The sequence below is a fragment of the Marmota monax genome, unplaced genomic scaffold, assembly GCF_021218885.2.
Source record: "Marmota monax isolate L192 unplaced genomic scaffold, Marmota_monax_Labrador192_F-V1.1 WCK01_AAM20220418_F8-fsc00142, whole genome shotgun sequence".
Lineage (NCBI taxonomy): Eukaryota > Metazoa > Chordata > Mammalia > Rodentia > Sciuridae > Marmota > Marmota monax.
This window is the reverse complement of record NW_026692025.1, coordinates 1,221,824-1,248,454: the sequence shown is the minus strand read 5'-3', so window position 1 is coordinate 1,248,454 and position 26,631 is coordinate 1,221,824. Positions and strand designations below refer to the sequence as shown.

Here is a 26,631-nt window from a genome sequence, read left to right as displayed (position 1 = left end):
TTGTATACAATTAATGAGTGACATATGATAGGTGAATCCTGTCTTAATAAAGCTGCTTAAAGAGAAAAGGGAAAGGAAAGCAAGGCAATATCCTCAGTCCCATTCAAGGTCGTGGTAGACTGCTGAAGGAGCCAGGTGTAAGAGGCTGTAAGCCTAGAGTCCTCGTGCTGGTCATTTGCGTGTTATTAGCCACAGGCCCTTTGGGTTGTGACCGTCAGGGGAGTCCTGTGCTAGGACCGCGAGTCCTCCCCTGGTGTGCACCTGACTGGCCAGGACAAGGGAGACTTCGCACCCGCAGCAGGTGGCCCGGGGCGCGGGCCCCCGGCGGCCGGGTGGGGCGGGCGCGCCCCAGAGCCCAGGGGGGTGTGGCACGGGCACGCGCGAGTTCCAGGTTGCCCGAAGCAGGAGGCGGAGGGGGGTGGTGCTGGGTGGCGCGCGCCGCGGACGCGGCCATTGAACGAAGGGGGTTGGCTTTCAGGGCCAGGTCTCCGGCGGGTGATGGGGGGCCGGCGCTGCGCTTCGAAGCTCCCAGCTCCAGGGAGAAGCGGCCCGCTTCCTGCGCGCCCCTCTGCTCTAGCTCCCTTGGCCGGCCCTCCCTGGTCGCCCCCGCCCGGCGCGGTGGTACAGTCCGGATTTAAAAGGCCCAGCGGCCGCGGGCTGGCCCAGTGTGTGGGCGGCGGCGGCGGTGCGCTCGGGGCACGGGAGAGGCAGCGGGGGCGCGCGGACGGGGCTGCTGTGGCAAACGGGGCGCGTCCACGTGGCTGGCGGGCGGCCACCCGGAGCCAGCGACGGCGGAGGGATAGGTAGGTGGTCGCCATCCCCGTCGCCCGTGCAGGGACAGTTTTCTCGGTGGCCAGGGATTCGGGCAGCCTGGGGGTCATGCTCGGCCTTTCGGGGGTCAGGCACTGCCCCTGCCTTTGGAGCGGGTAGGGACGGCCAACCTGAACCCAACCCCCTTGCCTGATAGAGTCTTTGTAGCCGAGTGGCGGCCCTTGAGAACATTGCTGCGGCACCTCCACCGACTGAGGTCTTCGAGGGTCTCCTGAGGGGTGCTCCTGGAGAGGGCTGGGCTAGCTGGGATAACACGGTTGTGGGGCACTGGGGACAGGGCGCTGGACCCACGTCTCTGCGTGTGGCTGTCCCCATCATCTGGCTCTCAGCTGGCAGGGCTACAGCTGAGGGGCTGGGTACCTGTGATGCCCAAGGTTACCACCTTACAGATGGGGGCTGGGGCGGGGTCTTGGGCTACAAATCCTGCCTCTCTAGGACTACTTCCCCACCTGTCTGAGGCCTGTTCCTAGACTTGTCTTCCTGCAAGGTGTATAGGAGGTGGGGGCAGGATGCGGTCTCTCTTCTTTGCCTTCCATTCTTCTCAGGCTGTTGCATTAGGGGTCCAGGATGCAAACCTGACAAAAGAAGCCCAGAGAGATGATCAATGGGATCTGAAAGTTTGCGATTTCAAGCTGGGCCTGCTCCTTGTTGTAGCAAATGCAGTTTTCCCTTTCTCTCTTTGGTGCCTCCTTGGTTTGGCTTCCTGCACCCTACATGCTGGGTACCCTCTGTTTCCCTTGGGGATTGGGTCCTGGGAGAGAAGCACTGCACTCTGCCCCACTGGCAACCACTACACTGCCTTGCTGTCTTTTCAGACTGGGGCTGGCTGGGTGTGGCCTGGGGGCGAAGTGCCAGTCATGGCACTGGCCCTATGGCCCCTGCCCCATCTCTCCAAGGCCTCAACTGCATTTGGGGATGTTGCTTCCCAACTAAAAGTCTCCTAGGACTGTCAAGGGTGGGCTTGAGCCCCCTGTACCTCTCCTTTCCCAGCTAAACTCTGGATCTGCAGGGAGAGCCATGCAGGGCTGCCTGGGCATCAGTCTGGCTGTGCCTGAGCAAAGCTTGACTTAATGTCTGTCTCGGTTTGTGGCTATGGGGACAAATGAGACTTGCTTTGTGTTGCAGCGAGGAGGCCAGACAACAGGCTTCTGGACAGCCAGCTGAGGCCCTGGGGTGGGTGAAGGAGGCAGCTGGGACCAGGAGCAGGGGATGTGGTAGCTCTGAAGCCAGCCTCAGGTGTTGATTACCCAGAGGCTCCTGGTAGCAATGCCATTCTGGGGTAGCATCCCTCCCCCTTCCCCAGGCTTATGATTGTTCTCTCCTTGTGTTTCCCTTTTCCCAGCTCAGGCGTGGGTTATCTGGGGCCTGGGGCTTCCGCACAGTTGCCTTCCCGTGGGGCTGGCTGCTGTCAGCTCTGGGATGTGGTCTCAGTTCCAGGAGGGCCTTCCACCCTGTCTTCCCAAGCATCTGACTGTGCTGCCCCCTTGGGTGTGGCCCAGCTGAGGCAAGGCCTCCTGGCTCCTTTCCAGAGTGGGAGTGGGGTAGGGGGTGGGGAATGATTGATTGCCCCCAAGCCTGCCTGTGATGCTGCTCACTCATGTGCCCTGCTTGAGGCCTCTCCTCTTTCCCAGCCGTGGTCACCATCTGGGATTCTGGCATGGTGGTGGGTGAGCAGCTCTGGTCCCCTGTGGCCCTGGGCCAGGCAGGCCAGGAGGAAGGCAGGCAGCGTGGGCCTCTGACTCCCATTTGCCATCTCTCCTCAGGCCCATACCCGGCACAGCTGCTGGCCATGCCCACTGTTTGCCTCCTGCTGCTGCTCTTCCTCACCATGGAGGAAGGTCTGGGTAGCAGCAGGCCCTTCCGTGCCTTTGTGGTGACAGACACCACACTCACCCACCTGGCTGTTCACCGAGTGACTGGGGAGGTTTTTGTGGGTGCAGTGAACCGGGTCTTCAAGCTGGCCCCCAACCTGACTGAATTGCGGGCCCACGTCACTGGGCCTGTTGAGGACAATGCTCGCTGCTACCCACCCCCCAGCATGCGAGTGTGTGCCCACCGCCTGGTGCCCGTGGACAACGTGAATAAGTTGCTGCTCATAGACTATGCAGCCCGTCGCCTAGTGGCCTGTGGCAGCATCTGGCAGGGCATCTGCCAGTTCCTTCGCCTGGATGACCTCTTCAAGCTGGGTGAGCCTCATCACCGCAAAGAGCACTACCTGTCAGGGGCCCAGGAACCTGACTCCATGGCTGGTGTCATTGTGGAGCAGGGCCAGGGGCCTAGCAAGCTATTTGTAGGCACTGCTGTGGATGGCAAGTCAGAGTACTTTCCTACCTTGAGCTCCCGCAAGCTCATTGGCGACGAGGACAGTGCTGATATGTTCAGTCTGGTAGGTGAACTGTGCCTGTCCACTCAGTCTTCCTCACCTGCTTCTTGTGACCCCAGTCCCTATCCCCTCTTTCCTTTACTCAGTCCTGGTTCTTGAGAGAGCCCTTAGTCTAGGAGGGGAATTTTTATCCACTCACTGTCACAGAGATGCAGACAAGCTGTTGACGAAGGGAGGACAGCCTGAGCCTACCGTGGGGACCCCGTCTATGGGGGAACTAGTTATCCTTTCCTCTGTGGTCTTTCTGTCCTGGGTTCCTGTGATTGTCCACGCAGGGCAGGTGGGGGATCATGATGGAAGCCCCTGGTGGGTGGTGTTGTTGGAGTAGGGCTGGAAGGTGTAGGTGGGGTGGGTAGTGGGGCCTAGGCTTCATCTTATGCTTGTACTTTTCCTGCTCCCCAGGTGTACCAGGATGAGTTTGTCTCCTCTCAGATCAAGATCCCCTCAGACACACTGTCCTTGTACCCTGCCTTTGACATCTACTACATATATGGCTTTGTTAGTGCCTCCTTCGTGTACTTCTTGACACTGCAGCTAGACACCCAGCAGACTCTGCTGGACACAGCAGGCGAGAAATTCTTCACGTCCAAGATTGTGCGCATGTGTGCAGGGGACTCGGAGTTCTACTCATATGTGGAATTCCCCATTGGTTGTTCCTGGCGTGGTGTGGAGTACCGTTTGGTGCAGAGTGCCCACCTGGCCAAACCTGGCTTGCTGCTGGCCCAGGCCCTGGGTGTGCCAGCTGATGAGGATGTCCTCTTCACCATCTTCTCTCAGGGCCAGAAGAACAGGGCCAGCCCACCTCGGCAGACCATCCTCTGCCTCTTTACCCTCAGCAACATCAATGCCCACATCAGGCGCCGCATCCAGTCCTGCTATCGTGGGGAGGGCACATTGGCCCTGCCCTGGCTGCTGAACAAGGAGCTGCCCTGCATCAACACCGTGAGCTCCTTGCCCACCCCACAGTGTTCCCAGGCTGGGCTTGGCAACTCTGCTGGCCTGCCCACTTCTTGGGCTGGATATCCAGTTTTAGGCTTGGCATGGCCCTGGGAGTGCCACCTCATTCCTGACACCCATTTCTTCTTTCTGTAGACCCCTTCCCTCTCTCTTCTTTCTGCACTCCTTCTTACTGCCATTCTTTTGCTGGGTGTCATCTGCTCATAGACTATCACCTTTTTCTTCCTGCCCCTCCATCCATTCCTAGTTTGTTCACCCTTGCTCCTTCTCAAGTCAGTAAGAGTCTCCCAATCTGACCCTGTCTTTTTCTGTCTGAGGTATTAGGGATTGAACCCATGAGTCCTCTGCCACTGAGCTACATCCCCAGTCCATTTTATTTTCAGACAGCGTCTTGCTGAGTTCCTGAGGCTAGCCTCAAACTTATAATCTTCCTCCCTTAGCCTCCCAAGTTGCTGAGATTATAGTTGTGTACTACCATGACCAGCTAGCTGCCTGTCCCTCTGTTGCAGGCCCAGGCTTCTCCCCTCCATGTTCTCCCTCCTTAGTCTCCAGTTTCCTATGGGGACCTGGCTGGACAGCATTGACTTCCAGATCCTGTGTCCTGGCAGGACATGAGATCTGATGCCCTCTGTCCAGGTTGGACTTTCATGCACCCCTCCTGTTTTACCAGCCCATGCAGATCAATGGAAACTTTTGTGGGTTGGTGTTGAACCAGCCATTGGGCGGCCTGAATGTGATTGAGGGGCTGCCCCTGCTGGCTGACAGCACTGATGGTATGGCCAGTGTGGCTGCCTACACCTACCACCAGCACTCTGTGGTCTTCATTGGCACACGCAGCGGCAGTCTGAAGAAGGTGGGCCCTGGAACCCTTGGCATGTGGGGATGGGGGAAGTATCTCAGCTCTGGGACAAGAGGTATGGGTGGGAATGCACAGTTGAGCCCTGGAAGACCTTGGATAGACCACAGTGACCAGCCCCAGGAGCCTAGCCCTGCTCTTTTGGTGATCCCTCAACCACCCATCCTCACTAGTGCCAGCACCCACTCTGGTCTGAATTGCTTGCTTCCTGTGGCTCTGAGGACAGAGATCACATGTATTGTGGGGCCTCCCTCTCCCTGCCAGGAGAGCAGGGCTGAGGCTAAGTTGTCGTTTTTGCAGCCCTTTGCCCTGCAGTCCTCCTGCTCTTTCCCTGTTTAACACTGCCTCATCCTTTTGTTCTTACCTGAGACATTGCCTTCCTGGAAAGGGTTTTTCTAGGTTCCCATTCCCATCCCACATTATTTTCCTCATGGACACTGGGACAGCTTAACTGCTGGACCCCCCCGCCCTTTTTATTTTTCTTTGGCAGTACTGGGAATAGGGGTGCTCTATCACTGAGCTACATCCCCAGCTCCCTTCTCTCTCTCTCTCTCTCTATATATATATATATATCTGGTACTGGGGATTGAACCAGGGGTGCTTTACCACTGAGCCACACCCCCAGTCCTTTTATTTTTTATTTTGAGACAGGGTCTCACTAAGTTGTTGAGGGTCTTGCTTGCTAAGTTGCTGAGGTTGACCTCAAACTTGTGATCCTCCTGTCTCAGCCTCCTGAATCACTGGTATTACAGGTGTGCACCACCATGCCTGGCATCCCCAGCCCTTGTTATTTATTATTTTGAGATGGGGTCTCTGTATTGCCCAGGCTGGCCTTCAATTTACAATTCTCTGGCCTTAGCCTCCTGAGTCACTGGGATTGCAGGGTGCACCACCACACCCTGCTGTAATGACTTTATTGAACTATATAATTCACAAGCCATATAATGTACTCCTTTAAAGCATACAATTCCGTGGTTTTTAGCATATTTGCAGAGTTGTGCAGCTTTCACCACTGTCTCATTCCAGGACATTTCCATCACCCTAAAAAATGTCATACCATTTGGCTATCATCCCTACTCCCCCATCCACCAGACCTTTCTGTCTCCTGGGAGCATTTTCTGGCTGACTCTGGGAGCAGTTTCTACCCTGCTTTCCCTGTCCTACGGTTGTGGCTTTGGGAGCCATAGGCATACAGGCCAGGCACTGAGTGGTAGCAGGCCATGGCTTCAGCTCAGCCACAACATAGAAAGTCCTGGCTCAAGAAGAGCGTGCCCTGGATACAGGGGACTGCAGCGGCATCCGGCTGGCCTGTCATTCCTGTGCCTTGTTCTTGTGGCTCAGGTACGGGTTGATGGCTCCCAGGATGCCTACCTATATGAGACAGTCCCTGTGGTGGATGGCAGCCCCATTCTCCGAGACCTCCTCTTTAGCCCTGATTACCAGCACATCTACCTCCTGAGTGAGAAGCAGGTGGGCCCACGGTGGGTGGTGGTGGGTGGAGGGGTAGGGGTAGGCTGGGTGCTGATATGGCTGTCCTCAGGTGAGCCAGCTTCCAGTGGAGACATGTGAGCAGTACCTGAGCTGTGCAGCCTGCTTGGGCTCAGGGGACCCACACTGCGGTTGGTGTGTGCTACAGCACAGGTGAGGGCAGCAGGTGCAGGGTGGCAGGGCAGTGGGTTTGCTGGGGCTGTCCTCTGGGGGGAGGCTTCTCCCTATTTGTGCCCAGCAGCTTCCCTGCCCTCCCTCCTCCAGTTTTTCCAGCTAATGAGTGCAACCTCCACCCTGAGTGACGTCCTTTGGATCCCAGGGGACAAGGCTGAGGCACGATGTTGCCTGGCACTGTGAGCTGGCCAGTCTTCCTGTTCCCCCACTTTCTTACTGCATCCCCACCAAGGCCCTCTTGGGGCAGTGGTGGGACCAGTTCTGGCCTGTCCCCATGCAGGTGCTGCCGTGAAGGGGCTTGTCCCGGTGCCTCTGCCCCACATGGCTTTGCAGAGGAGCTGAGCAGGTGTGTACAGGTGCGAGTCAGGCCCAACAACGTGTCAGTGACATCACCTGGGGTGCAGGTGAGTGGCATGGAGGGTGCTTGAACCCATGTGTGCTGAACAGGGAGGCTGCACCCTGCTCTGAGCCCTCTGCCTCCCCCAGCTGACTGTAGCCATGCGCAACGTGCCAGACCTCAGTGCGGGTGTGAGCTGTGCCTTTGAGGAGGTGACAGAGAGCGAGGCTGTCCTGTTGCCCTCCGGGGAGCTGCGCTGCCCCTCACCCTCCCTCCAGGAGCTCCAGGCTCTTACCAGGGGGCACGGTCAGTGGGTTGGGGCTGCTTGGAATGGGGTGGGTGGGGTGGCTAGTTGTCCCTGTTAGTTGATGGTTGCCCCTGGGTTTGCTGCAGGGGCCACCCGCACTGTGCAGCTGCAGCTGCTCTCCAAGGAGACTGGTGTGAGGTTTGCTGGGGCTGATTTTGTCTTCTACAACTGCAGTGTCCTCCAATCGTGAGTACCTGGACTAGCATCTATCCCTGGGGACTAAAGGGGACTCTGGAATAGGCAAGAACTTCAGGGGTCTGTTTCTGGGGGCCTCAGGGACTACAGCTGTCAAGCCTTCTTGATCCCTGTCCCCATGTTTCTTTGCGGCTGATGTGAGGTATGGGCCTTTGGTGCCTGGCTATGTTCTTCCTTTATTTCCCAGTGTGTCCTGTGAGAAGGCAGTGCAGGGTGGCATGGCCTTCTCTCCTGTTTCTGAAGCTAGTCCTTGCCCCCAGGTGCATGTCCTGTGTTGGCAGCCCCTATCCCTGCCATTGGTGTAAGTACCGCCATGTGTGTACCAGCCACCCCCACGAGTGCTCCTTCCAGGAGGGCAGGGTCCACAGCCCTGAGGTGAGGCGGGTGCCATGTGTTCTGTGAAGGGGCTGGGCTTCTCAGGTGGCCTCTGGCTTTTCTGCATTTGATCTCTTTAGTTTCTTTGGGCCTGGAGAAGAGTAGAGGCCCAGGGTGCCACTGACAGGTGCTTTGTCCCCAGGGCTGCCCTGAGATCTTGCCTCGTGGGGACCTCCTGATCCCCGTGGGTGTCATGCAGCCTCTCACCCTGCGGGCTAAAAACCTGCCACAGCCCCAGTCAGGCCAGAAGAACTATGAGTGTGTGGTCCGGGTACAGGGGCGGCAGCAGCGAGTGCCAGCCGTGCGCTTCAATAGCAGCAGTGTGCAGTGTCAGAATGCCTCGGTAAGACCCTACTAGGGCCTCCACTCCCAAGTGCAAGCTGAAGACAGGGGTGGTTCCTGTCTATGGCCAGCTTGCTGGTTTGCAAGCCTCGGGTGGCCCTGGCAGGGAAACTACTGAGTTTCCTGCTGGGGTTCCTGAGTTGAGGAGAGGGAGAGTTGGCAAGAGTTTTGGAGGAGGGTCTGCTTATGTCATCTGGAGTCACATGGGTCTGATTTCCCCAGTACTCTTATGATGGTGACGAGTATGGTGACACTGAGCTGGACTTCTCTGTTGTGTGGGATGGAGATTTCCCCATTGACAAGCCTCCCAGCTTCCGAGGTGAGGGGTGACATGGGACTGAAGAGCCTGCCTGCCTCCAGGGTAGGGTTGCAGTTCTGCGGGCTCTAGTGCTCCCTGCTTCTCTGCCGTTGCTACTGTGTCAGCAGTACCCCCTGTGTTCACAGCCCTCCTGTACAAGTGCTGGGCTCAGCGGCCCAACTGCGGCCTCTGCCTCAAGGCTGACCCCCGCTTCAACTGTGGCTGGTGCATCACAGAAAACAGGTGCCAGCTGCAGGCCCATTGCCCAGCCCCCAGGACCAACTGGATGCACCCAAGCCAGAAGGGGGCCCGGTGTAGCCACCCGCGCATCATCCAGGTCAGCCTCCTCCACCAGTCATGTACCTCCTGCTGCGCACCTGTGAGGAGTCTGCTGACCCTCCCCTCCTATACCACACTGCAGATCTACCCGCTCATGGGGCCCAAGGAGGGAGGCACCCGGGTCACCATCGTGGGTGAGAACCTGGGCCTTGCCTCCAGGGAGGTGGTCCTGCGAGTGGCTGGTGTGCGTTGCAACTCCATCCCCACTGAGTACGTCAGTGCTGAGCGGTGAGTGTGACCATGTGGGTACCCTGCCCCTGTCTGCCATGGCTGGCCCTGACCTTCCCTAACCTCTAGGATCGTTTGTGAGATGGAGGAGTCACTGGTGCCCAGCCCGCAGCCAGGGCCTGCTGAGCTCTGTGTAGGCGACTGTTCTGCCGACTTCCGGACACAGTCCGAGCAGCTCTACAGTTTTGTGGTGTGTGGCCCATTATCCCCTTCCCCTTCCCAGCTCTTTCCCTTCCCCATCCAAGGGGGATGCAGAACAGCCCCTGCACTGGGCTGGCTCCTCCCTCCCCTCAGGGCTGCTTCTTCCCCAGACCCCGACATTTGACCGTGTAAGTCCTACTCGGGGCCCAGCTTCAGGGGGCACGCGACTCACCATCTCTGGCAGCTCTCTGGATGCCGGCAGCAGGGTCACAGTAACCGTGAGAGATGGCGAGTGCCAGTTTGTGAGGTGGGCTGAGCATTGGAGGGGAATTGTGGGGGCAGGGCATCTGAAGGTCCCCAGTCACCTGCCTCAAGCACCCTGCTTGCTCATGTAGAAGAGATGCTGAGGCCATCGTATGTATCTCGCCTGTCTCCACCCTGGGCCCCAGCCAGGCCCCCATCACCCTTGCCATTGACCGAGCCAACATCTCTAGCCCTGGAGTCATCTATACCTACACTCAGGACCCTACCGTCACTCGTCTTGAGCCTACCTGGAGCATCATTAAGTAAGACTCTGGGGAGGATGGGGTCAGAGACTGGGTTAGATCCCTGAGCTTCTTCCCTAGAGCCTCACCTGGTAAGTGGGGCCTTGGCCATCAAGTGATGTGTCCTTTTGAGCCTGAGCCTCCCCTGGTGGAGGGGGCAGAGTTGTACTGAGGACACAGTACCTGGCACCTGCTGGGTGATCCAGGGTCAGGGAGGCCCTGGGCTCTCATGGCAGCCTTGATAACTCTCCAGGGCTGGGTGGGGAGGAACCCTGAGGTCCCTTATCCCTGTCCCAGTGGAAGCACTGCCATCACTGTGAGTGGGACCCACCTGCTGACCGTCCAGGAGCCCCGGGTCCGGGCCAAGTACCGTGGCATTGAGACTACCAATGTGAGTAACAGTTGCCTTTGCCCTGCTGTGCCTATATTGCTCATAGCTTCATGCACCAGGCTGCCCACCCATGTTCCTACAGACATGCCAGGTGATCAACGATACTACCATGCTGTGTAAGGCCCCCGGCATCTTCCTTGGGCAGCCTCAGCCCAGGGCCCAAGGCGAGCACCCTGATGAGTTTGGCTTCCTGCTGGACCACGTGCAGACAGCCCGCTCTCTCAATCGCTCCTCCTTCACCTACTATCCTGACCCCAGCTTTGAGCCGCTTGGGCCCTCTGGCGTCCTGGATGTCAAACCTGGCTCCCATGTTGTGCTAAAGGTGCTGGTGGGGCAGGGAGGGGTGGGGAGAGAAAGGAACAAGTAGGGACCTGGAGAACCCTGGACTGACTGAGTCCTCCACCTCCAGGGCAAGAACCTGATCCCGGCAGCAGCTGGCAGTTCCCGCCTCAACTATACAGTGCTTATCGGAGGCCAGCCTTGTGCACTCACCGTCTCAGACACACAACTCCTGTGTGACTCGCCCAGTCAGACAGGCCGGCAGCCTGTCATGGTTGGTGGGAGATGGGGAGGTCACCCGGGCAGCCTGGAGGGGAGGGGGGGGGAGGCTCACCCTGGACCTGTCCCCACAGGTGCTGGTGGGTGGCCTGGAGTTCTGGCTGGGTACCCTGCACATCACAGCTGAGCGGGCACTGACCCTGCCAGCCATGGTGGGGCTGGCAGTGGGGGGTGGGCTCCTGCTTCTGGCCATCACTGCTGTGCTGGTCGCCTACAAGCGCAAGACTCAGGATGCAGACCGCACACTTAAGCGGCTCCAGCTGCAGATGGACAACCTGGAGTCCCGTGTGGCCCTGGAGTGCAAGGAAGGTGCCTGAGGCAGGGAGTGTGATGCGGGCTGTGGGAGTTGGGGGCCCACCCTTTACCTACTCAGCTCACTCACACCTCTCTCCAGCTTTCGCAGAACTACAGACAGACATCAATGAGCTAACAAATCACATGGATGGGGTGCAGATCCCTTTCCTGGACTATCGGACCTATGCAGTGCGCGTGCTCTTCCCAGGCATTGAGGCCCACCCAGTGCTTAAGGAGTTGGATGTGAGCCACCCCTAGCCTGCCCATGCCTTGTTTCTCCCAGGGCCACTCCTACTCTCTGAGACTCCCTGTTCCGCACAGACCCCCCCAAATGTCGAGAAGGCTCTGCGCCTCTTTGGGCAGCTGCTGCACAACCGTGCCTTCGTACTCACCTTCATCCACACACTGGAGGCCCAGAGCAGCTTTTCCATGCGTGACCGTGGCACTGTGGCCTCACTCACCATGGTGGCCCTGCAGAGCCGGCTGGACTATGCCACTGGGCTGCTGAAGCAACTGCTGGCAGACCTCATAGAGAAAAACCTTGAGAGCAAGAACCACCCAAAGCTGCTGCTGCGCAGGTCTGTACTATCCTGCCTGGCCCTTCCCCCAGCTCACCCCTGGCTAGCCCCATTCGTGTCTAGGTTACACACTTGGCCCTGCTCTTTGTCAGGGCCCTGGCCTTACGAGGCCAGGGCCTGAGCACTCTTCTCCTACCCTAGGACAGAGTCAGTGGCTGAGAAGATGCTTACCAACTGGTTCACATTTCTGCTGCATAAGTTTCTGAAGGTGTGCTTGGTGGGCTGGGCAGCAGGGGAAGGACTGTTGGGGGACACCTGGCTGTTAGGCAGGCAGCAAGCTGTGCACCTGACTCCAACTGCAGGAGTGCGCTGGGGAGCCACTCTTCCTGCTCTACTGTGCCATCAAGCAGCAGATGGAGAAGGGTCCTATTGATGCCATAACGGGCGAGGCACGCTATTCTCTGAGTGAGGACAAACTCATCCGACAACAGATTGACTACAAGACACTGGTGAGGAGCACAGGGACAGGTGGGCACGAGATGTGGGGATGGGGAGAGGCCTTGCCCCAGACTGATGCTCCTCTGGTGCCCTTTACCCTTAGACACTGCACTGTGTGTGCCCAGAGAGTGAGGGCAGCACCCAGGTCCCAGTGAAGGTTCTCAACTGTGACAGCATAACTCAGGCCAAAGACAAGCTGCTGGACACTGTGTACAAGGGCATCCCCTACTCCCAGCGCCCCAAAGCTGAGGATATGGATCTGGGTGAGGCCCCCTCTCCCTCCTCCTGGCCCCCACCTATACATGCCAAGGGGGCTGTTATGCTCCCCATTTGAGTTTGGTTCCCTGAAAGAAATAGACCCAGAGTCTTGGGGGAATGCTTTTAAGGGCTAACTGTGGCCCACAGAATGGCGCCAGGGCCGCATGGCCCGCATCATCCTCCAGGATGAGGACGTTACTACCAAGATTGAGTGTGACTGGAAGAGGGTCAACTCCCTGGCCCACTACCAGGTGAGAGGCTGGGAACCTGATCACCCCCAGGGCCACATGGGAGCCAGGGTATTACCCTGAATCACAGCAGGACACAGGAGGAGTGGTCCTGGCTTCTCCCAGCCCTTTTGCCTCGAGTACCACCCATATGTACACTAAAGGGTCTGGGTGCAGAGGGTGATGGCCTTTGGCTTCCTATACTGCCCCTTCTCTGTCTCTGGGACCTTCAGGTGACAGATGGTTCCTTAGTAGCACTCGTGCCCAAACAAGTATCTGCCTATAACATGGCCAACTCCTTCACCTTCACCCGCTCCCTCAGCCGCTATGGTAAGTGTCCTTAGCATGGTGACTTCTGCTGGCCCTTTATCCTTTGAGGCTGCATAAGCCATACTGGGGAGCCCCCAAGTAGCTTGGTTGGCCCTGGAGGCTTTACCAGGGAGGTAAATGCCCTTGGGAGGCTTCCCATTCTGTACAGCCTCAAAGTTGGATGGGTCACTCCTGGGAAAGAGTGGGGCAAGAAGTTGGGCAATGGCCACTGGCTCCAGTGATCTAAGGGTCACACTTGTTCTCTGCCCCAGAGAGCTTGCTCCGCACTGCTAGCAGCCCTGATAGCCTCCGCTCACGGGCACCCATGATCACACCTGACCAGGAGACGGGCACCAAACTGTGGCATCTGGTAAAGAATCATGACCACGCCGACCACCGAGAGGGGGACCGTGGCAGCAAGATGGTCTCAGAGATCTATCTAACACGGCTTTTGGCCACTAAGGTGTGCATCTGCCCTATGTCATCTCAGTCTCTGCACAAATACCCTCTAGCCCCAGCCACTTTCTCAGGGCTTTGGAATAAGAACTCTAAACCCAATGTTCAGTTGGGTCTTATAGGAAAGCCTCTCTTTTTTGTGTATGGGGGGGCATTCAACCACTGAGCCACATCCCCAGCCCTACTTTGTATTTTATTTAGAGACAGGGTCTCACTGAATTGCTTAGTGCCTCGCCATTGCTGAGGCTGGCTTTGAACTCATGATCCTTGCAATCCTCCTGCCTCAGCTTCCCAAGCTGTTGGGATAACAGTTGTACACCACCACGCCAGGTGGAAAGCCCGTCTGTTTGCCAAGACTTTCTGCCTATTTGCTTCGCTTCAGGAACAATCTGACCTAGGTCCCTCATAGCTTGTGTCCTCACTGTTCCCCATAGGGCACACTGCAGAAGTTTGTGGATGATTTATTTGAAACAGTATTCAGCATTGCCCATCGGGGCTCAGCCCTGCCCCTGGCCATCAAGTACATGTTTGACTTCTTGGATGAGCAGGCTGATCAGCGCCAGATCAGTGATCCTGATGTGCGCCACACCTGGAAGAGCAACTGGTACTGCCCTATTCCTGGCTGCTGATGGCTTCCTGGGGATGGGTGGATGGAAGAGGCTGGTGGCTTTGCCAACACCTAGGCCCCATGGAGGATAGGTGACCAGCAGGGACAGGAAAAGATGGTGGCTTGGCCTGGAGGCAAGTGAGTCTGTAGGTAGATGTTGCTAGGTGCTTTGGGTGAGTGGGATATGGGCAGTGAGGCCAGTTCTGAGATGTGGCCCTTTGCCCTCCAGGGTCTTGTGCAGGGTAGAGGTGCTGATTGCTTGTCATAGGTGGTGGTAGTGGTAAAAGTGAAAGCTGCAGAGGGAGTTGAGACCTATTGAGGACAGAGGGGCCATTTCCTCTTATTTCTCACTGCCTGAAGTCCAACTGAAACTTCAAATGCCATATGTGTCTCTTGCCACCTCAGGACAAGATGTGAACTGGCCAGACAGGAATAAGTGTGAAGGGAGGCAGTGGTGGTAGTGGGTCCATGGGGGCTACTAGGAGCCTTGGATATGTGTCCCTCTGTTCAGCCTGCCCCTGCGCTTCTGGGTGAATGTGATCAAGAACCCTCAATTCGTGTTTGACATCCACAAGAACAGCATCACAGATGCTTGCCTGTCAGTGGTGGCCCAGACCTTCATGGACTCCTGTTCCACATCAGAGCACCGCTTGGGCAAGGACTCACCTTCCAACAAGCTACTCTATGCCAAGGACATTCCCAACTACAAGAGCTGGGTGGAGAGGTGGGCCCCAAGAGGAGACTGCTGTGGGTGACTGAGTTACCCCACCCTAGGCAGCCTGTATAAGGCGAGCCAGCTGAGGAAAAAAGCCCCTGAGGCTGGCTGGGCAGCAAGGGCAGGGGTTTTGGAATTTGTGATATCTGCTTGATTAACCTACTCAGGGTCCCAACAGGTACTACCGAGACATTGCAAAGATGGCTTCCATCAGTGACCAAGACATGGATGCCTACCTGGTGGAGCAGTCCCGCCTCCATGCCAGTGACTTTAATGTCCTAAGTGCACTCAGCGAACTCTACTTCTATGTCACCAAGTACCGCCAGGAGGTGTGTTGTGCACCCTTTAGACCCCTAGTGACTTGACCCTGAAGGTTCAGCCAGGGTCAAGGCAGGGGGCTGATGGGGGCTGGGGAGTACTACAAGGAGGTAGATGGGACAGAGGGGATACACAGTACATCTTTAGATTGTTTATGGTTTCCTCCTCATTTGGCCAGGCCCAGGGGTCAGCACAGATGATACTCTGCATGGAGGCTGAGATTTGAGGGACACAGAAGAGAAGCCATTGGCTAGAGGTCAGGGTTCTCACTAGGCAAAAGTTAAGGGGCTGAGCCAGATGCTATGATGCATGTCTGTAATCCCAGCTATTTGGAGGCTGAGGCAAGTGGATCACGAGTTCAAGACCATCCTCTAATGTAATGAGGCCTTGTCTCAAAATTAAAAGGGCTGGGCAGTGGTGCAGCATTTGCCTAACATGTGTGACAGCCTGGATTCAATCCCCAGTACAGCAAAAAGAGGGTGTGCAGTTTGAGCACTGGAATGGATGGTCTTAGGGGTGTGGGATGGGGATAGAAGTGGGTGGGGCCAGCCATTTATAGGACTTGTGGGCTTTGTAATTGGAGATGTTAGTAGGGGTGGGGCATAAACCTGTGGACTTCAAGATTTATTCTTGGTTGAAGGATTGGATGTGGGCCAGGAGAGAAACAGAGGAGCCAAGGGTGACTGCAGGGGGTTTTGCCTAAGCAATTGGCAGGACAGGCTCCACTGCCATAAACGCAGGATGGAAAGACTGTGGGTGGAACAGTCCTATGATAGGGTTAGGGACAGAGACTGGGAGTTCTTCAGCCCCACTCAGGCCTTCCGTGGGAAAGCCCTGGGGAAACCTCAGAGCACTCTCAGGTTGGGTAGGAGGAAGAGTGCCCAGGTAGACTGGATTGTCTGGGGAGGCTGAACCAAGTACTGTTCTGTAGCCAAGAGGGCTAAGAGACTTGACATGCCAAGTAGGCATCTGGATATTGGGTCTGGAATTTGGGGGAAAGTGTGGGCTGGAAATGCACCTTTGTGAGCCAGTACAAGGCATTTAAAGCCCTGACCATGGGTGGGCTTACCGAGGGAAGTCAGAGTGGGTTCAGAGGGGTGTGTGGCCCAAGCGTGCAGCCCTGGGCTACTCAGAGATCAGAGAGGAGAAGAGGCTCTGGCAGCAGGGTGGGAGGGAACCCAAGAGTGTCTCAAGGAGTCCTACAGCCTGAGGAAGGACCCCCTCAGGGTCAAGCAGAGGAGAGCGGCCTTCTCTGCAGGGTGCTACAGCTGGTCAAGGAGGATGGAACTATAGCACACTCCCCGGGTCTGGCAATGAGATCACGGAGACCTAAACAAGAGAGGCCCGGGTGGAGGAGGTTTGGGGCTAGAAGGCCATGGGAAGGGGGCAGTCCGTACAGTGAGTCTAGACTACACTTGGGAAGGGGCTGCATGCTGGCCGTACAGAGTAGAAAGCTCCATAATTGGAAGGTGCTGGGAGTCAAGGTGAACTGGTGGGTTTGTTCAGAGGTGAGAGATTTGAACCATGAGCTTCCCACAGGGGCTGCAGGGAGTGGATGGGCTGAGTCATGCAGGACAGAAGAGCCCAGCTGGGAAGTGGGGGGCTTTGATAGGGAGAGCTGGGCCTTCCCCTTGAGTCCAGATCCAGGGGACCCTTCTCCTCCAGATTCTCGCTGCCCTGGACAGGGATGCGTCTTGTCGGAAGCACAAGTTGCGCCAGAAGTTGGAGCAGATCATCAGCCTCATGTCCAGCAACGGCTGAGGGTGGTGGAATTGGTGGGAGGGGGCTTCTCAGTCCTGAGCCAAGCTGTCCACAGCCCCCATCAAGGGGTGTGGCTGGCTCCAGCCTGAGTATCTGGGGCAGAGCCCCAGATCAGGTGTTGTGGGGAAGATCATTGAGCCAAGATGCCCCCAGCACACCTGGGCCCCCTTCATTAGTGCCTTGCTTTGGGCCCTGCACGGGGAGGGGATGATGGGACCATCCCCCCCAGCAGCAATACCCCCTCCCTCCTGCCCATGTGTTGGGATAGCCCCGCCCTCTGTGCTATTTATACCCCAACCACCTATTTATTAAATTTGATTCCACATCAATTTCCATCTGTAAGTATGTGTCCCCATGGAGTGTTGCCAACCTCCCTGACCTTCCTCTCCTTGAGTTGTTCTGGGCTCTGTCACCCATCCAGGCTCCTTTGTGACATTGCCAGCCTTGACCTAGCCTCTGCACCTCATCTTAGGTGTGGCTGCCCCACCTGACCCAAGAAGAGGGCCGAGGTACCAGCAGGACTTGGGGTGGGCCAGTGCACCTGAAGCTGCTTCAGACTGTCTGTGCCAAGCCAGGCCACAATGTCCCCCTGTAGAATCAGACTACATTCTCAAAGGACCCTGTCCCGCCTGAGCACCCCGAGAACGCTTGTGCCGGGGCCTGAGCTGGGCCTGAGCTGGGCCTGGGGACTCCACAACGCTCCTTCTTCCGGCCCTACTGCCAGACTTCCTCAGTGTTGCCCCAGAGCCCCTCAGCCTCAGCTGCCCCCTGCCCACAAGCCCCTGGTGCGCTCGCTCGCCCCGAGGGGCCGAGGTGGCAGTGCCTTACTGCTTGGTGTCTTCTGCCTCCTCTGAGGAATCTGGCCCCATCTCGGGTCCCAGAGCCCCAAATCTCTCCTGTGGTGTTGCATGAGTTTCTTTGTTCAAGTCGTGATCTTTCCTAATTAAATGTTGGGGAAATGGGGTCAGCGTGCGGGTTTGTCTTTGGGCGGGGCGGGTAGACCCGTTGGGGTCTGGGTGAGCTGGACTCCCGTGATGGGAGGAAAGGGCAACTCTTCACAGAGTTTCTGAGGATTTGAGGGGGTCCAAGGCCACAGCCCGTCCGCTGGCTAATTTCCGTGGTTCCAGCGTCAAGACATCTTCAGAGTCTGCTCTTTTTTCCTCGCCTCCACGGTCCCCACCCAGATGGAAGGTGCCCAGATGCCAGTCTCCCTGCTTCCATCCCTGCCCCACTTCGGCTCATCCTTAGTGTGGGAGGCAGAGGGATGCTGTTAAGATGTAAGGCAAGTTCCCACCGTGTTTAAAACCTTCCAGTGGATTCAGCCGCACCCAGACTCCTTGAGGCCTGGCAGCTCCTTACTGTTGGAGCTGTGACTCCCATCCAGGTGCACCTGCCTACATGTCTTAGCCCCCACACCTGTTAAGAGTGATGCAGGTGGGGAGAAGGGAGGATGCAGTGTTAAATGGGGTGGCCAGGAAAGCCTCATTGAGGATGACATTTTGGTGTGAGCCAGGTAGAATGCTGGGGAAGCCAGCTACAAACAGGCAAAGGCCCCCCAGGCAGGAGTGGGTCTGTCCGGTGTGCTTTGTGGAGGCGGAGAGGCCCAGGTGGCTGCACGCGAGCGAGCCAGAAGGGGAGTGGGAGTGGAGGAGGCCAGAGAAGACACAGGCCAGATCATGTGGACTTGCAGGCCACTGTAAGGGACCTGTGCTGTTTTCCCTCCTTTGATGCAGGTGCTAGGGGTCAAGCCCAGGGCCTCGTGCATGCTGGGCAAGTGTTCTACCACTGGGCTACACCTCCAGCCCGAGGATTTGCCTTTGACTCAGAGTGTGAGAGGGAAGCCCACTGGAGGGTTTGGAACAGAGGAGCATTGGGTCCTGACTTAGGAATACAAGCCACAGAGTGACGCAGGTAGTCCGTCCATAGTGCCAACCACATTGTGGTGGTGGTTGAAAGTGACCACGACACTCGGAGAGACCAAGAGATCTTTATTGCAGCAGTGCAAAAGAGAAAAAAGGAGAGAGAGAGAGAGAGAGAGAGGTGCAAGAGAAGAAAGAGAGCAAGAGCGGGGGGAGGCCCGGCAGGAGGGAGTTTTTATAGCCAGAATCTAACGGGGTCTTTGGGTCTGCAAGCTGCCTTGTTGGCGTACAGTGATTGGATCGTACAGTAGCGTCATCTTCTGCCTTCAGGCACATGGGGCAGGGGTCAGATGCGGGTTTCCACTGCACCAGACGGGTGGGGTTGAGTGTCCAGCCTTGAGTGGGGTTGAAGGTTCAGACTTGACGCAAACAGGTGATAAAGGACCAGACAGAGCGGGGTTTGAGTGCCCGGGCTATCCTGCAGCTAACGTTTGTTCAACCTGCCCTGCAGACAACTTAGCTCAGCCTGCCCTGCACCTAACAGTGGTAACTGTCAGCACAGGACAGTGTGTGGGAAATGGGTGAATTTTATAGCACATACATAAGTGGTACCTCAGTCAACCAGAGCTAGCCAAAGACGACTCGGCCACAGTAAGGCGCAAAGGGCTGGGGGTGTGGCTCAGTGGCAGGGTGCTGGCCTACCATGTGCACACACCTGGTTCCATCTCCAGGACCACAAAGAGAGAAAGAAAACACTACCTGGGATACAAAGACATGGGGAAATGCAACCCACGTTGGGGAGGGAAATCAATCACTGGAAGCCAGAGTGGAAAAGAAGAGGCACAACTGCCTCTATTCTCAGAAGACGAGATTATCTACCGGGAGAGTCGGATGGCGTGTGCAAAAGGGCTGTCAGAGTGACTCTAGCACCATACCTCACCAGGAGCTAACTCCACCCCCAAAACCTTGAGCCAATTGTCCCAGCCCTTTTCCTCACAAGGTGGGGAAGCCACAAAATTCCTACTCAAATGTTTCTGGGCGGCTGTTCTTCTCACGCAAACACAAAGGCAGAGTGTTTGTGCAGTGTGGAAGGTGGTGGTGGTGTTTTCTTTGGTGGTGGGTCAGTGGCACGTAGGATGTGAGCAGCCAGCATTCTGATGGGTGGGTTCATATTCTGGAGAGCAGTTTTGAACCGTAAATCAAGAGCCTTAAACTGTTAATTGAAAAGTAAATGGTTTACTCAGTAATTCTAATTCTTGGAAGTATCTGAAGGGAATAATCATCCATTCAATTATATACATAATCTCAGAGAAACCATTACTTATTAAAGGTGGGAAATGGAAGGCTGGGTGTGGTGGTGCATGCCTGTAATCCCAGCAACTCTGAAGGCTAAGGCAGGAGGACCACAAGTTCAAGGCCAGCCTCAGCTACTTAGGCCATAAGCAACTTACTGAGACCTTATCTGAAAAAATAAAAAATAGCCAGGCACAGTGGTGCATGCCTGTAATCCCAGCAGCTTGGGAGACTGAGACAGGAAGATCACAAGTTTAAAGCCAGCCTCAGTAACAGCGAGGCACTAAGCAACTCAGTGAGACCCTGTCTCCAAATAAAACACAAAATAGGGCTGGGGTTGGTGCTCAGTGGCTGACTGTCCCCGAGTTCAATGCCCAGTACTTGCCCTCCCCCAAAATAAAAAGGGTTATGGGATGTGGCTCTGTGGTAAAGTGCCTCTGAGTTCAATCCCCAGTACCAAAAGAAAAAAATAGGGGAAGAAGTGGGAAATGGTCTACATGTTAAACAATTACATTACAGTGCATCTCATGTTTTTGTTTGATAATGTATTTTTGGAAAAATTTTTAGAAATCAGAAAAGGTTATGTGAAAACAACTCAGGAAAGAATGTTACGTTTGTGAAAATTATGCACTGTATGTTACTGCTATATATTTCATATATGAATAGAACTCTAAACCTAAGAAGAGTTCCTCATCTCTGTATTGTATTTAATTTAGAGACAGGGTCTCACTGAGTTGCTTAGCGTCTCACTTTTGCTGAGGCTGGCTTTGAAGTCATGATCCTCCTGTCTCAGCCTCCTGAGCTGCTAGGATTACAGGCATGTGCCACGGGCCCCAGCTCATCTTCTGTTTCTGAAATTGTCTTCAATTAATTTGTAGTACTATCTGAATCCTAGAACCCACCCCCCCACAACACAAGGATAAAAGGCAAGAAAATGTGGAGGCACAGAGGCTGAGAAAACTGATGCAGATGACTAACTTAGTTTTATTTTCTGCATTAAGAAACATGTAAAAGACCAAACTAAAGAGGACTTTTGGCATTGGGGATATAGCTCAGTGGGTAGAGTGCTTGCCTAGCATGTACAAGGCCCTGGGTTCAATCCCCAGCACCATACAAAAAAAAGGACTCTTAAGTGTCCCAGGGCCAATCTCAATAAATTTTTATTTAGATCCCCATACTTAAGTAGCAAGTACTTTGGAAATCATTGCCCTAGGGAACCATGTACTGCCTAGAAATGGGTCATAATGTTAAACTGGATCCATTTTCCCAGGCTTAGCGGGGAATGGGGGGCCCAAAGAGCTGCATGGTCCTCAACACCAGGGAAAGCTGTTCAAGACAGTTGATGATGGAAATTCGGAGGAGGCGAGCATCTTCAGATGTCCATTTGCTAAAAAGTGAGGGAAAAAGAAAATTGAGTTGGAGGTAGTAAGTTCTTGTCTTTGTAGCTCTGCTCCTCAGGTATGTATTACACCAAACCTTTGTGTTATGGTTTGGATATGTGGTGTCCCCTAGAAGCTCATCTGTGAGCAATGCAAGAATGTTCTGAGGTTAAATGATTGGATATGAGAGTTATGCCAGATCAGTGGAGTACAGATTAACAGGATGGTGACTGTAGGCAGGTGGGGTGTGGCTGGAGGAGGTGGGTCACTGGTGATGTGCTTTGGGGTTTATATTTTGTCTCTGGTTAGCAGAACTTTCTCTTTCTCCCTCTGCTTCCTGCTGTCATGTCCTGAGTGCCTTTCTTCTGCTATGTCCCTCTGCCAGGGTATTCTGCCTCACCTCACGTGCAGAGCAATGGAGTTAGCAGAGTATGGACTGAACCTCTGAAACCATGAGTCAAAATAAACTTGTTAGGTCTTTTGTTTACAGTGATGAAAATCTGACTTTAACAGAAATAGTTACATGTCTCATAACACAGTCATTTCACCTCTGAACATTCTTGCATTATATCACACATGAGCTTTTGGGGGACACTTCACATCTAAAGCATAACACCTTTGGGGACTTGTTATTACAGAACCCCTTAGGCAGAGTGGCCCAGTGCACCCTTCCTTCTCCTTAGAAGTAAACCTTGTTGTCTGCATGTCTCCAATGTAGTATCCCCAGGTCGAGACTGACCCAGCCACTTGGCACCCACCCTTAACTGTCAGCCCCTTCTGTGACTTACATGGCCAGAACGTTGCCCCTCACCATAAGTTGCTTGTTAATCACCCCTCGGTGTGGTTCAGCATCTGGAGCCAGGGATCCGTGGGCGATTTGTGCTTCCAGAGGGCTGGGGAAAGGCACCCTGAGGGCACTGGTGGAGACTGCGTAAAGGCACCATCCAAACTCGGTTTCTCTGTATTCCTTCCACATCCCATCTCAGGCCACCCTAATCTAAACCCCTTCAGACCTCCCTCCACACTCCTCAGGTCATCCCTGGTCCTAACCCACCACAGCCTCACCCTGTTCATTCTCTGCTCTCATAGCACCCGCCCCTCATGCCCAGATGGCCCCGCCCTTCTGCTTGAATGTGCGCAATAGCGGGTTTCCTCTTCCAGGACAACCTGCTACCTCCTCTGCCCTTCTCTTTTCCCCAAGCTACCTGTATCCCTGCCACAGTCAGACCCGCTGTCTCCTGGGGTAGGATACAACATGTGTGGCCGGATTAGACGCCCTCTGTTTGATGAAGACCCGTCTGTGCCAGAACCTGGTGCAGCACTGTAACATGCACGGGCAGCAGCTACCACTATATCAGTAGTATTGCAGGTGCAGCAGCAGCGAGCACCCTGGCAGGTACGGCCCGCCGCGCTGCCTCCACGGCCCGCGCTGCCTCCACGGCCCGCGTCGCCTTCACGGCCCGCCGCGTCGCCTTCACGGCCCGCCGCGCTGCCTCCACGGCCCGCCGCGCTGCCTCCACGGCCCGCGCTGCCTCCACGGCCCGCGTCGCCTTCACGGCCCGCCGCGTCGCCTTCACGGCCCGCCGCGTCGCCTCCACGGCCCGCCGCGCTGCCTCCACGGCCCGCCGCGCTGCCTTCACGGCCCGCCGTGTTGCCTGTACTTGCGTTTGGGGCCTGCATGTCCACCACTGCTCCGCCTTCCACCCCACTGTCCGAGCGCTAGTCCAACAGCTCGTCCTCTCCGCTGAGTGCCGAGATTCTTTGGTTCCGGCCTGAAACCCCGCCCCCTAACGCTTGACCCCTCCCGCGCCTGCGCAGACCAGCTGCTGGTGAGTCGGCATGTCTCCTAGTCAGTTCCTGCCGTCACGGCTCAGCCTGGGACCTTCGTTGATCCCATCAGCCAGAGAGACTGAAGTCCCCTCCAAAAACTCTGCCCTTTTGTACACGACTCAATCCCAGGGGGCCTTTGCGAACATTCCCTAACAAGGCCATCAGGTGTGTGATCTGTTCCCTTCAAGCTAGCTGTGCTACCCTCGGGCCTGGAAGACTAAGGTTCCCTCACAAAACTCCATGCATCAGAGCAGGAGGTGACTTGGGCTTCCTAAAGTGGCTGCTCAAACAGGCAAACAAATGGCTCCAATGGGCGCGTTACTGCTTCCCACCCAGCTGACCCGGCCCAGCAATCCCGGAGACGTCTTTGGCTGCCCAGCCAATCAGCTCTCCCTCACGAAGCCCCGCCCCTTAGGGTATCCTTAAGAGCTCAATGCACTAATGCAAATTGGTCTTACCTCAGCTTACCTGGTGGTCTTGGGTGAGGACTCCCTGCCTGCGGCCAGATACCTGCCCTGGCTATTTTCCAGCTTCAGTGGTCCCCAAGAAATGACACCCCTGAAGAGATTTGCAGAGAGTGAGTAGTATGACCGGTCTTGTATCCTCCCATTGGCCCACACAAGAGGGCTTTTCAGTTGATGATGAACTAATCCAATTTGATTCTTAGAAGGAGCATTTTGGACTGGGCTGTGTGAAGGGGAAACCTACCAGTGCAGACATGGCAAGTCAACAGGGACTTCAACCAAAGTATCCTCAGTGGGAATAGGTCTAATATGTGGAAAAACAGTGCAAAAACTGTAATAACCAAAATACCAATTTAGTATATCATACAGTGTATGCATAGAAATCCTTGGAAAATACGCCTGTGTTGGGGCTGCAGTTGTGGCTTAGTGGTAGAGGCTTGCCTAGCATATGTGAGGCACTGGGTTTGATCCTCAGCACCACATTAAAAAAAATGAAAAAAAAAACCCCACAAAGGTATCATTGTCCATATACAACTAAAAAATATTTTTAAAAATACGATAGTGTGTAAGTACTCAGGATCTCTGGGTGATAGGATGGTAGATGATTTTAACTTACTTTTTTATGTTTTCCAGTTTTTTTTTTTTAGGGACCTAAGGTGACATTTACAATCAAAGAGTTTTTAGCTGGGCATGGTGGTGCATGCCTGTAATCCCAGCGGCTTGTGAGGCAGAGGCAGGAGGATTGAAAGTTCAAAGCAAGCCTCAGCAACTTAGTGAGGCCCTAAGCAACTTAGCAAGACTCTATCTCTAATAAAAAAAATGAAGGTGAGGGCTGGGATGTGACTCAGTGACTCAGTGATTAAGAACCCCTGGGTTTAATCCCCACTAACAATAGCAACAAAAAAGTTTTTAAAATGACATGAAATTTCTGAGGGTGGTTGTGTTGATCTTCTGTTTTTTTTTTTAATATTTATTTTTCAGTTGTAGTTGGACACAATACCTTTATTTTATTTATTTATTTATTTATTTATTTATTTATTTATTTATTTATATGTGGTGCTGAGGAGTGAACCCAGGACCTTGCACATGCAAGGCAAGCGCTCTACCGCTGAGCCACAACTCCAGCCCCAATCTTCCATTTTCCTTCTTTGTAATCAAAAGGAATGATTAAACATCGAGCTATATAAGCAAGTCCTCTTGGGTTTATCTCTAAACCACACTTATCTCCCTTTCCACTACTAGCCCCCCCAATGGGAACCATCTCTCCCTGAACACCTTCAACACTCTTTGATTGATTTTCTTTTTCATTCCTTCCTTCTTCTCCTGTTTCTTCTCCTTTTTTATGAGTAAAGGCACCATCCTCATCCTCCTCCTCTTATTATTCTTCTTGTCCTTCTCCTTTTCTGGGGGGGCAGTACAGGGGATTGAATTCAGGGGCACTCCACCACTGAGCCACATCCCCAGCCCTTTCTTGTATTTTAGTTAGAGACAGGGTCTTACTGAGTTGCTTAGTTCCCCACTGTTGTTGAGGCTGGCTTTGAACTCTCAATCCTCCTGCCTCAGCCTCTCAAGCCACTGGGATTACAGGTGTATACCACCAAGCCCGGCTCCTTTTCTTTCTTCTTTTTCTTATCAGTACTGAGGATTGAACCCAGGGCCTGAAACCACCAAGCTACATCCCTAACCATTTTTATTTTTATTTGAGATAGGGTTTCACTAAGTTGCCCAGGCTGGCCTCCAATTGTGATTCTCGTGCCTCAGCCTCCCAAGTACCTCAGATTACGGAAGTGTGCTACCACACCTGGCTTCAATTTGCTGTATAGAATTTCTAATGATCTGAAATTATATTTTTGTTTTATTGTTGATATTGTTTTGTGCCTTTTCTTTTATTCAGTTTTTTAATATATCCCCAGCACTCAGTACAGTGCAATGTATGCAGTAGGTGATTTGCATCTTGTTGGATGAATCACTACTAAGGTAGATAGATGTCCACCACTGTCTCTGAATCAGCAGTCATGCATGTAAGAGTTACTGCATGTAAGAGTTACTCCACAAAATGAAACATATACACAAAATTTCTGTAACACGATCGAAATAGAAAACTATTAGATACAATGCATAAGTCCCTCAATAAAGAGATAAACTAAATATAATAAGCTATAACTTATTCATATGTTAGTCCTATACAGCAATAAAAATGAATGAAAATTTTTGGGCTGGGGTTGTGGCTCAGTGGCGGAGCACTTGCCTCACACATGTGAGGCACTGGGTTTGATCCTCAGCACCAGAAAAAAATAAACAAAATAAAAATATTGTGTCTGTCTATAACTAAAAAAGTTCTTTTTAAAAAGAATGAGAATTTCTGATAAAAATGAAGTTATTTGAAAAAAAGGATAAACAATAATCAAAATGGTCATTTATAGGAAATTAAGATAGGTAAGGGGATTTCTTGGAATATTTCTTTTTAATGTATTTTTGACTTTTGAAGTATGTAAATATTTCACGTGTTCAAAAGTAAATTTGAAAGAGTGAAATAAAAAATAAAATGTTGTAGTTGAATCAGAGCAAAATTGAGCCTTTATGATGAAACCATAGAGAGAAGGTAGTGCAATACCTTTTAAGCTCAGCTCTCTTACTGTGGTCCCTTTGTGGGACAAAAAGAATTGGCTTTATTCTTAGCATATTTGCAGTTGATAATGGTAGGGATGAAGTGAGTGTGAAGCTATTTTGAACAAACTTTTAAGATAGACTGTATCTGGTAGAGAAAAATGAGTAAATATATTGATGTTGTCAGAAATCAGAATTCTCACTGTGGAATGAGGTAAGGTGTGAAAGAATTGTGATGCTGGATTGTAATTGGAGGTTTCAGTATGAAAGTGTGATTTCTTAAAAATATATGTATTTCCAAGCTCTGTGGAAAGAGTCCAGGAATCAATGACACCCCAGTAGCAATGAGAATATTCTGCACAAACATCTTAGTTTCTAAATACCACTCCCCACTAAAAGGAACTAGGGCTCTTTGAAAAAGAAATGGCTGATTCTTGGGTTTGAACAGGAATAACCAGAATAACTACATGATGAGCCTGGAGTTTGTTTGTTT

At 53.9% G+C, this 26,631-nt stretch overlaps 2 protein-coding genes across 3 annotated transcripts; one reads left to right on the top strand and one right to left on the bottom strand.

The window, feature by feature from the left end:
• The first annotated feature begins 703 nt into the window (after positions 1-703).
• On the top strand, positions 704-17,668 carry Plxna3 (plexin A3). Of its 2 annotated transcripts, XM_046452681.2 has the most exons (33): positions 704-803; positions 2,595-3,217; positions 3,617-4,156; positions 4,842-5,024; positions 6,369-6,497; positions 6,568-6,668; positions 6,970-7,093; positions 7,176-7,332; positions 7,420-7,519; positions 7,789-7,903; positions 8,046-8,246; positions 8,468-8,564; positions 8,690-8,880; positions 8,965-9,110; positions 9,180-9,300; positions 9,422-9,558; positions 9,647-9,817; positions 10,094-10,187; positions 10,270-10,509; positions 10,597-10,740; positions 10,820-11,054; positions 11,140-11,282; positions 11,361-11,617; positions 11,759-11,825; positions 11,920-12,066; positions 12,159-12,318; positions 12,461-12,564; positions 12,774-12,870; positions 13,122-13,312; positions 13,740-13,909; positions 14,424-14,636; positions 14,806-14,956; positions 16,611-17,668. In XM_046452681.2, exons 2-33 carry the CDS (start codon positions 2,621-2,623, stop codon positions 16,704-16,706), a joined length of 5,619 nt encoding a protein of 1,872 aa, XP_046308637.1. In that variant the 5' UTR covers positions 704-803; positions 2,595-2,620; the 3' UTR covers positions 16,707-17,668. The 2 variants fall into 2 exon arrangements, with proteins under 2 accessions (XP_046308637.1, XP_058438333.1); XM_058582350.1 differs by lacking the exon at positions 4,842-5,024.
• A 3,154-nt stretch (positions 17,669-20,822) lies between these two features.
• Positions 20,823-22,917, bottom strand: Lage3 (L antigen family member 3). Its single transcript, XM_046453692.1, has 3 exons — positions 22,490-22,917; positions 22,026-22,154; positions 20,823-21,245 (listed from the first exon to the last, which is right to left on the bottom strand). The coding sequence occupies exons 1-3, from the start codon at positions 22,915-22,917 to the stop codon at positions 21,131-21,133; spliced, it is 672 nt and encodes a 223-aa protein (XP_046309648.1). The 3' UTR covers positions 20,823-21,130.
• Between the last annotated feature and the right edge of the window lie 3,714 nt (positions 22,918-26,631).